Source organism: Coccomyxa subellipsoidea (genome assembly GCF_000258705.1).
Source record: "Coccomyxa subellipsoidea C-169, whole genome shotgun sequence".
NCBI lineage: Eukaryota > Viridiplantae > Chlorophyta > Trebouxiophyceae > Coccomyxaceae > Coccomyxa > Coccomyxa subellipsoidea.
In genome coordinates, this window is record NW_005178039.1 from 378624 (window position 1) to 388989 (window position 10366).

General features: G+C 50.4%; 1 protein-coding gene across 1 annotated transcript; it reads left to right on the forward strand.

Annotated features, from left to right (window-relative positions):
* Positions 1–508: 508 nt before the first annotated feature.
* On the forward strand, positions 509–9190 carry COCSUDRAFT_40396 (glycoside hydrolase; the record flags this gene model as incomplete). The annotated part of the gene is made up of 17 exons (XM_005649528.1): positions 509–558; positions 699–810; positions 1315–1491; positions 1859–2047; positions 2201–2542; positions 2796–2921; positions 3174–3344; positions 4126–4269; positions 5086–5300; positions 5706–5826; positions 6388–6546; positions 6668–6694; positions 6926–7024; positions 7511–7654; positions 7944–8240; positions 8639–8791; positions 9059–9190. 17 exons carry the CDS (start codon positions 509–511, stop codon positions 9188–9190), a joined length of 2658 nt encoding a protein of 885 aa, XP_005649585.1.
* Positions 9191–10366: the final 1176 nt, after the last annotated feature.

Below are 10366 nucleotides of genomic sequence, written 5' to 3' on the forward strand. Positions count from 1 at the left end.
TATTGTGAAGCCTCGACTGGCTCCAAGGCTTTGTAAAGCTTCAAAAAGCAAACAGATGAGGAAGCTTCGCAATCCATCCATCGATGCCCTCAAGAATATTTCGCCGTTGGAGACGGGACAATTCAAACGCACGAACGACAGACACACCTTTTCCCACACTGCATTCATATCCCGGCACTGTTGCGTGCCATGGCATGTTCTAGGGTATATCTGGTTTGAAGAGTGAGGATGCGAGCATCAAAAGCAGCAGTTTCCCAGGACTCTCGAAAACGCGTGAGCATCAAGCAATGACTAAGACAAAAGGTCTCAGCGCCTGCTCACCTGAGAAATGCTAGCTATTCATGGATGAGAATATTCTACATTGACCCAAATTGGATATTGAGGGGGAAAACAGCATCAGAGTAGAGGGCGGGCTTTATCGTCATCTTGCAATTTAGAGTGCCTTTGGGACCGACAGATGGCTTTCACGCCAACTGCGAGGCACTCCGCCTTGGCGATGAATATTACAATGGCAAAAACATGTGTCTTGTTGGCCGTCCTCCTGGTGATACCGTCGAGGTGACTCCGATATCCCGTCAAGGTCCCTGACGTGGAGTGCCTAACACTGAAACCCTGATCACTGTCGCCGTTTCAGAGTGGCAGACAGCACGGCGAAGGATTTTTGGAGCCGTCTAACAGCTACGATGTTCGGTATGCAGGCTGTCCGCAGATTCTCCCGCAGGGCTGTCAGTACACGCTTTTGCTTCCTCAAATTCCACAGACCCACAGGTCACCACTGCAGACAGTGTGATCGCCATGTTTGCAGCAGAGGTGTACACAAACTCCAGTGAAATCAAGTCGCGCAAGTACACAGAATGTGAGACTTCCCTGTGTCTCCAGCCCTGTGAACACTGCTGCAAATTTCAGTGTGCAAAATCCCCGAAAGCTTCTTGATATGTACCTAAAGCAGCAAACTTTGGAACTGACCCGTGAGCTGGCTTTGCAGCGGATGGGCCTGTCTATGTGCCCACCATCAACGCATCATGGCACATCATAGACAACCCCAAGAACTCTACCTGCCAGGCAAGCTGTCAGACTCACACCTGCTGCTCAGTGGATTTGAAGTTCATTCTGATATGCTGCTGCTGTCCGCTTGCAACCTCGCCCACAGTGTATGCCAGAGAATGTGCTGCTGATTCAGGGACAGCATGCTCTAGTGGATGGGTATCCAGAACAATTCTTTGGGGGTCAATTTAAATACAAGCAGCAGCGCAAAGGGATCGTTAGCGTCAAATTGCATGCCACTTAAAATTGTTGGCATCTCTCATCCTGCAGGTGCTGGTTCAATCCCACTTGCTGTTGGATTCGGACCTGACCACAGACTCGGTCATTGGGGACAACCCTCCTGCAGTCAATGGGGACCAAGGAACTTTCTCAGCCTACCCGGTGCCTCAAAACGTCCGCTCAGCCGTCAACATGACAATTGTCACCACTGACAAGGCTGCGGCAAAGGTGAGACGCGCCCATCTTGTTGCTGCTCAATCAGCCATACTGCACAAGTCTGCATTTGAGGTTCGATCATGTCACCTCAAACCATGCTTTAATCTCTTCAAGGAAGAATCAGCACAACATTGAGAGCAATTTAGCCTTGCTGAAGAATCTGTGCCTGTTTTCTGCTGTCCTGCCAGCACTGCGTTTTCATGCACAATCCACAATCCAGAGGAAGCATTGCAAAGACCTGCTCATCAGTGGCTGCTTGTCCTAGCACTGCATGTTGATCCTGCAGGATCACAGGAAGCACATGCAGACTCTTGCTGATCACTGATTGGCTAATGGTGCTCAGTTGGTCTGAGCGGCAGGTGTTTGTTGCTTGGTGCAGAAGCCGTGCACGCTGCAAGTGAAGGGCCCCAACAGCTCCAGCTACACAGACACAACTGCAGCAAATATTGAAGCTGACATGTGCTGCAATGCCACTGTGAAATTGACCAGCAGTCCAACCCTCAAAATGGAGCCCACTGTCCGTGGATATGCCTTCAACACCTCCTATGTGATCGTCGCCTCAGACCAGGTATCCCTCTTGGACTCATCAGCAGGTTGTTCTGTGTCCTCTTGCGTTGTTAATTGAAATCATGCGAGCCCACGTTCTGTTCATGCATGGGAACAAGTTGATGAGTAAGCACCAGCTGAACGTTATGTAATAACGCTCTATTTTTCTTCGCAGGACGCTCTGCCTCGCAGAACAGCTCTGGACGGAGTGAACTGCGCGACGTACATCTACAACGACCTCAATCAGCCAGTGAAGCTGCCGCAGAACGCTTTGCCGCTCACCGAAGCAGCCATAGAGGCGACACAGCCCATCTCGATAAAAGATGGCAAGATCCTGGGCGTCGATGGGATGCCCCTCGCCATCAAGGGCGTCAACTGGTTTGGATTTGAGACAGCAGTCACTGTTGTTCACGGGCTCTGGCAAGGACCAACGGCCCTCACGCAGGATTTCCAGAATGTTGTCCTGCGAATTAAACTGCTGGGCTTCAACACCATCCGCCTGCCCTTCTCCTTCCAGGTGCTTTTCTCTTTTTAGGACCTGTTAAAGTGTTCAAGGTGATTTGTGAGGCCGTGCAGCTCTGTCTTGCAGCTCTTCTACTACAGATCAAGAACTCAATTGTACTGAATTGCGCTGATCGAACTTTTGGTTTTGGCACTCGAGAATTACTGCAGCATCTTTGGTATCTCCAAGACATCGAATTTTACACATTATGTTTGTCCGAAGTCTTTGGAGCTAGAGGTCATGAAGACATCACCTTGCCATGCCACAGGTCCTGCTCAACCTGCAGCCGCGGTCCTTCACAGCCCAGTGCCAGGCGACCACCTGGGACGAGATGAAAAGGAGCGTTGTGCCACCGGGGGTGAACATCAGTGATGGGGTCATGCCTCCTGACCTGGTGAGCATCCTCACCGACAACTCAGGCGGTGGTCATTTCAAGGCTTTAATGGCAATCTGCAGTTGCAGATTGGAGGTGGCCTGCATGAGGGTCTCACACACTTGCAAGGGGCTCAAGGATGCGTGGGTTCAGCCATGTCAAAAAACCACGAATATTGCCGTAAAGCAAAACCTTCATGGAGTGCTGATGGTTGCGCTAAAGTCATCGCTGACTCAGCTCAGTAATGCTGACATGGCATTCATACCCATGCAGCCGGCGCGCGACCCGCAGCGGGTGGGCTGGTGCAACGACGCACTGCCGGACACCAACGTGTACGCTCGCTTCCTCTATTTCGTGCGCTACCTGGCGGCCAACGGCTTCTATGTGATCATCGACAACCACTTCAACGTCGACTCGCTCGCCATTGACCAGCCAGACACCTGGGTGGGCCCTCCCTTTTTTGTTTAAGATTAAACTGCAAGGCAGTACTTTCTTATCATGCAAGCCTGCGTGTCGCCAGGCTTGGATGCATCTGGCTGCAGCCAGACAGCCATTGTATTTTCAGGCCTAATGCAGCATTGAAGACAAGAGGTTAACCAAGATTTCTTTGGCCAATGCCCTCTGGTCCAAAGAGCAGCATTGTAAGAAAAGTGTAAGGACTTCACATCCCCCTTAGGGGCCAGGGAAATGCATCGCCGGAAGCTGGGTTGGCTTATATAACACCATGTTGAGCAAAGCAGAGGGGTGCACCTGTTTAGGCTATTGTCATGGCTCCCTCCTTTGTCATGCAGCACATCAGCTGTCTGAAAGATAGCAATGAGCTTCGATTGGATTTGCAGTGTTGGGGATTGTTGGACTGCTCTGTGAGATTCTGTGCAGTTTGCTGCACTGTTCTGTTAGCACATTATCAGAGCCGAACCAAATCTTCATTGGTGCACTGTTCTGTGAGCACATTATCAGAGCCGAGCCAAATCTTCATTGGTGCACTGTTCTGTGAGCACATCATCAGAGCCGAGCCAGATCTTCATTGGGACACAGTTCTATTAGCACATTATCGGAGCCGAGCCAGATCTTCATCGGTGCACTGTTCTGTTAGCACATTATCAGAGCCAAGCCAGAGAGGCACACATTGCACGCATTGCAAGTGACGGCCGAGTTCAACATGCCCCGAACTTGCACACATCGTTACTGTAGTTTGTGACTGACCACTGAGTCACTTTTGAAGGTGCAAGCGTGGACCCAACTGCTTAAGGACATTGTTGCTGACAACATGTCTGCCCAGCGAGTCATGGTGGACATTCTGAACGAGCCGGACTCCCGCGGCCTGAAGTACGTTCCCAGCTCACTCCCTGGCAGGGAGTCCCTACATGTTCCGCCGCCTGACTCTGCAATCAAGATTGTCTGCATGGAAGAAAATGCCCCTTTAGCCACATCCAAATTAACCGTGCAGTGCATCGAAGCTTCTTACCACAGAGTTTCTTGTGTACAACCCTTTGATTCGCAAGGCAGCGTGGGCTTTGATGCCTTGTTGATGTCGCTGCAGATCCCCTCTAGGTGTGCAATATATATATGGCCTCTATGTATAAACTAGGTTGCAGACTTTTGTAGAGCCCGCACATAGAGCTGAAGACGCCCTGTGTGTATGCCCCCTGGCCTCTGGCTTTGGGTCTGGCCACCTGTTTTATATATAAACTGTGAATGATTATCGCGATTTCAACAAAATTCCGTGCACAGATTATTACTTGGATTGTGCAGATGGAAGGGGACCAATCCGGACATGACCACCCTGTACCTGCGCGCTATGGACGCCATGTACAAGGCAAGTGATCTTCACCAGAAACAAGAGCTCGACATTTACCACTGACTCAATATCCTGATTGGCAGCTGGGTACTCTGTGACTGCAGTCAATCATAGCCACATCCAATCTAAATGTGCAGTGCCTTGAAGCTTCTTACCACAGAATTTCTTGTGTACAACCCTTTGATTCGCAAGGCAGCGTGGGCTTTCATGCCTTGTTGATGTCGCTGCGGATCTCCTCTAGGTGTGCAGTATATATGGCCTCTTGACTGAAATTTTGTCGGTTTCTCAAATGTGCTACATGGCCTCTGATACTGGTGGTGTCATTTTTCAATATGAGTAATGACAGTCCCTTTTCCTGACTGAGCTTGATGATCTTGCTTGCAGGTGAGCAAGACAACGCTCTTCCTGATAGAGGGCAGTGGGCAGCTGGGGAGCGCGATGAATTGGGGAGACGGCTTCATCACAGATGCATCAGCCATCCGCATTGGGGGAATAAGCGACCCAAACCCCTTTTTTACCGCCCTTTTGGGCAGACCCTATCTCAACAACGTCATCATCTCCCCCCATTACTACCCGCCCTCTGTCTCCACCTCAACCGAGTGAGCATTGCACTCACCTGTTCTCCTCTGATATAATCTTGTACTCCCATTGAAGTCAAATAGTTCATAATGCAGACAAAGCTGCTCTTTTGCTCAGCTCAACATAGTATTGTTTATTGGGCACTGTGTCAAATTTGTCAGGGTTTTGAAAGTTGTCTTTGCCGTTGATCACATTTGCGCATTGGCCCTGTGCTATTCCTGCATGCAATGGCGTGAGTCTTGAATTATAGAATTCTTCCGGATGTCTTCCACTGTGACATGCATGTACACAGAAAGCAGGCACTGGCACAATCGGAGACATTCAGGCAACTTGCATGAGTCCTAGATGCAATGCAGATGTAAGAAGCAGCCAGCACGGTGTTCGAGGATCGCGGGAAGCTGATGTTTTGTGGTGGCTGAAAACAGCATTTCAGGATCAAAGCTGTGGGAGAAGATGACTCTCTCCTTCGGCTATCTGACCAAGGCAGGCTACGGCGGCCACATCTTCCCTGTAGTCATCGGAGAGACCGGCACCCGCTTTGAAACGGTGCGCGCACCTGCCGGCACATGCCCGCTCATCTACTGTTCAGCCCTGTGATTGGAGCGATATATGCCAGGTTTCGAATGTGAAAGCATCAGTCACCATGGTGCCCTGCTGCATCATGATACATGCAGCTTGAGTGCACAAGAGTATCTCTTTGGCAGCTCTATGCCATGTCTTTTGTTTCAGTGCTGTATTCTCAGTCATTACTATTTGGGCCCGGCTGGCGGGGGGCGGTACAAATACTGAGCACCGTGCCCACGCTTGATGGGGTCTTGCGTGAGCTGGCAAGTCCAACAAGGGGTCGGAATTCGGTAGCCTTTACACGCGTCTTGTCCGCAGACGCCCCTTGCCGTTGGCAGGAAGAGCATTTAGTTTTACCATGGCCAGGCTATCCTGGCAGAAGTCAGGCTTGCAGAAGGGCAGAAGCAGCCTGACCTTCTGGGGTTCATAGTGCTGCTGGAAGGCTGGCTGGGTTGACATCTGATTGATAAAAAAATTCTTTCCAAGCAGGGTTTTGGCGTGACCCTTCACCCTAAAAACTGAAGGGGATTGCTGCGCGTGCAGCAAGGTGATGTGGCGTTCATGGAAGACATGGCGGCATACATGCGCGTGGACAATGCTGCCAACGATGGACTGCACGCGCCGATTCCCCACATGGTCTGGTGGGACTGGAATCCAAACTCTGGCGATACTGGCGGCCTCGTTCTTGACGGCTGGACTGTGGTGAGCACCTGACTTCCCTGTCTAACACCCTCTTATCATTGGTCAGTCGGCCTTTAGATTGAGCAGAGATGGGAACAAATTAAACCTGAGCCAGAGCATGACAATTCAGTTTCTGCTGCAGATCCTGTGGGACAAGATCGACTTCCTGGTGAGCACAATCGATCTGCAGCCCTGGTACATGACAGTTAACAGACAATCAGTTGCACGTCCAAGCCCACAGCCTTCACTTGCCCCCCTGCCGCCAGTTACCTCGCCCACCCCGGCTCCAACGAAACCCTTCACCACAATGCCGACCAATTCATCAAAACCCCCGTCGCCGACCCCGCCGTCGCCAAAACCCTCAATACCCCCGGCATGGAGTTCGCAACCCCCGGCGCAGGCGCCGGCGCCGGCGGTAGCCGCGGCCGGCTGCGCGGCGGCCGTGACCCTTGGCAACCCCTGGAACGAGGGAGCAAAGCGGATGAATACCGTGTCCCTGGTGAGCACCCCCTGCTGGGTACCATCTTTAGATTTTTTGCTTGCTTCAAAACGGAAGTGCCATGACCGCACAGAAATGCGAAAATCTGATACACGTGTTGCTGGACGTACCTACATCCTAGTTGCCTAGGAACTGGAAAATGTGTAATAATAATAATAATAATGGTAATAGTAGTAGTAATAGTAATAGTATAACAATGGGAATAACAGTAAGAATTGAAATTTTTCATGCTGTCCGGTCTCCATTTTATACATGTTGCTTTTGAAGCCCTTGACGTTGCATGTTGTGCCAAACGAAAGCAGTCACCATGAATCACCAACGCCCATGCTGCAAGGCAATGTCAAATGCAGCATGGGCAGCTTGTGATTCTGAATGATCCCTTCATTTGCGGTGAAAAATCCAACAAACTTTATTGCAGATTTTGCGCACTGAGATGCTGACTCAAATCAAGCCATCCGTGGTGAAGTGTTCACCGCATGCGTGCAGGCCATCAATAATACTGGAGGAAGGGCTATCTCTGCCCCTTGGACGCTGGAGGTTTGCCGAAACAGCTATGCGGGCTCCAACAAGGCCTGGAACTGGGGCAGCGCCGGCGGAGTCACGGTCTCCAATGGGGTTGCCTCCGGCCAGGTGACTCAGTGCTGACTCACCCCTTACTCGTCCTTGCAAAAGAACAGCGCTTTCCTGGAAACTATGCACGTGATGCTGGGCCTGAGTCTGATGATCAGTGTCAGACATTACACGAATCTTAGGCTGGCTGGAAGAACTGTAGTGTGACAAGCTGAGCGTTTAAAATCCTGCGTGCCCAAAGTGTTTGGTTGTCTTCACACTTAGCAAACAGAGACACTCCTACTAGACTAGGGACTTCAGGCTGGGCCTTGAAGTATGAATAGCTGCTGAGTGCATTCGTGGGCTGCAGGTGACAGTGGCATTGCAGCCAAAGTCAAACAACACAGTGAGCGTGGGAGCAAACATCCAGAGCACCAATGAAGGCTGGTTCCCAGATTCAGTCTCTGTCAACGGCACAAAGTGCACAATCGCCAATGCTTCAACCACCTCGCCAACCCCGCCAAAACCCCCAAATCTCTCGCCGCCGCCCCCTGCTAAACCCTCAAATCCCCCGCCGCCGCCGCCACCGGCGTACACCTGTGATGCAGTCGTCTTGCTCGGCAACCCCTGGAGCGAGGGAGCTAAGCGGATGAACACTGTTTCCCTGGTGCGCTCTCTGCAATCGTGTTCTGCTTTATGTAGTCCTCATCTGCCTCACAGTTGTTGAACACAGAGTTGCAGCATGTTGTTTGGAGATCTGTAGTCTAGGGATCTGTGAAGGTAGATCTGTGAAGGAAGACGCCTTGAAATTAGGACTAAAGTGAGCAGGATCATGCATTTACCTAGCAAGACTTTGATGAGTTGTGTACTGTCCAAATCAGCTCATAGGCGATTCAACTGGTGCTGATTATACATATAAAAGTCCTTCAGGAGAATATACTGATGCTGACGGCAATTTTTCACTGTGCCAATTTTCTTTCTTGGTTGGCCTGAGGCCCCCGGCCTCCTTAAACCAGCGCTCGTTGGATGTCAATGCTGATCTTTTTGTTCGTGGCTTGTGCGCAGACACTCAGCAACCGGGGAGCAAAGCCGATCGCAGCCCCCTACACACTCGAGGTGCATTACAAGGGTTACCTCAGCGCCAACACCCCCTGGCACTGGGGGGTCTCTATTGCGCTCAAGGTCTCCAACGGCGTTGTCTCCGGCCCCGTCACCCTGGTGAGTCACCCTTACTCCCTTTCAAGGACACATTAGCTGAAGTTTTCGAGTTCTTTTTTGCAGCAGCCATCTGTCAGATTCTAGTTCATTTCAGGCATGCTCGGGGTGGTATATGCATTGAAGATGACCTATCACAGGTTGTAGAACTTCTGTACAGCAGCTTTTGTTGGGCATCCATGGTGTGGGTGAAAAATGGGGTGATCTGTCAGTTGCATAAACGGGGTCTGAAGATTGTGGTGCAGAAATCGAAGGTGTGCACATCTGCAGGCATGGGCAACGCTGCAGCCAAACTCAGGCAACAAGGTGGGCGTGGGAGCAAACATTCAGAGCGCTGATGGGATTTGGTTCCCTGTATATGTCACAATCAACGGCGCAAAATGCAACATCATCAAGGGCTGAAACCATGGAAGGGATACATTGCAGGATCTTTGTAAATTTACTATGCATCTACAATTTACGGACACCTGTCTTTATGTTACTCTCTTGGGGAATCTTGTGGTTCTGATTGTCAGCAGAGACCTGTTTTATAAACTATATAGTTTGCTGGAACCAGGAAGATGCCATGAAGATGATCTTACAGCCCCTGAGAGATATTGCTTTAAATTGTGACACTTCCCTTTGATGGCAGGCCATTGCCACAGTGCACCATTTAAAAGTAAGTGTGCATGCCTGCACGTAAGCATGCTGTAACGCCTGCGCAGAAGAAGTTTGAAACACCTGCTAGCAGCATAGCCCTCAAATGTTATTGTTATTACTATTATTACACGCTTTTCCTGTCAAAAGGCAAGGTACGCCAGGGAGCGCATGTGATAGTAATGTTTATACAAAAAACCCCATAATATGGTATGGTGTCCAGATGCTTCATGGCATATAACGTAATCATAACGGCACACATTTCAGTTTTGCAGCCATTGAATAGGACAACACAATGCCAATAGCCTATTAGAGTCTGCGAGTCTGCAGTCAGTTCTCTGATCAAGTTGCTCATTCACTCAGGAGGATGTCCAGGGAATAGTCAGCAATGCTGACTCAGCGTGGTATGTACATGACCAGTGCCTAATTGCAGAACATAAGACACAATTCTCTGGAAGCAGTATTCACCCAGTCTAGGGCTGATTTAATTCTATCACTCCCATCAGGTTCCCTCCTCACGTGACTGTGTACCCAGAACCATGCATGTTCTCTAGCAGCCACCAGATTTTGTCAGAATCTCTGATATGTGTCCTATAGTGAGCAGCCACGACCTGGGGTCAGCTTCCTCGGTAGCGGGAAGCCGGGCGCTTTTGGAACCTACACAGTCAGCAGCCTCAGAGCAATACCCTAGACACAAAACCCCTCAGTTCAATATGTACCTATCTTAAATCAATGCAGTGCCCTGACCTAGCGTAGCAACCTCAGCCTGGATGGTTCCCCCAACGCTGGATTTGTGATCACTGCTGCTCCTGAGTCCTACTCATCAAATGCACCTAATTCAAACTCAGTTTTGAATTCTGCCCTGGCTCCTGAGCCCACAATCTCACAAGTGGCACCCTCAAACCTCCGAGTCAGCGTGGCTGGGTTCTGATAATCATATAT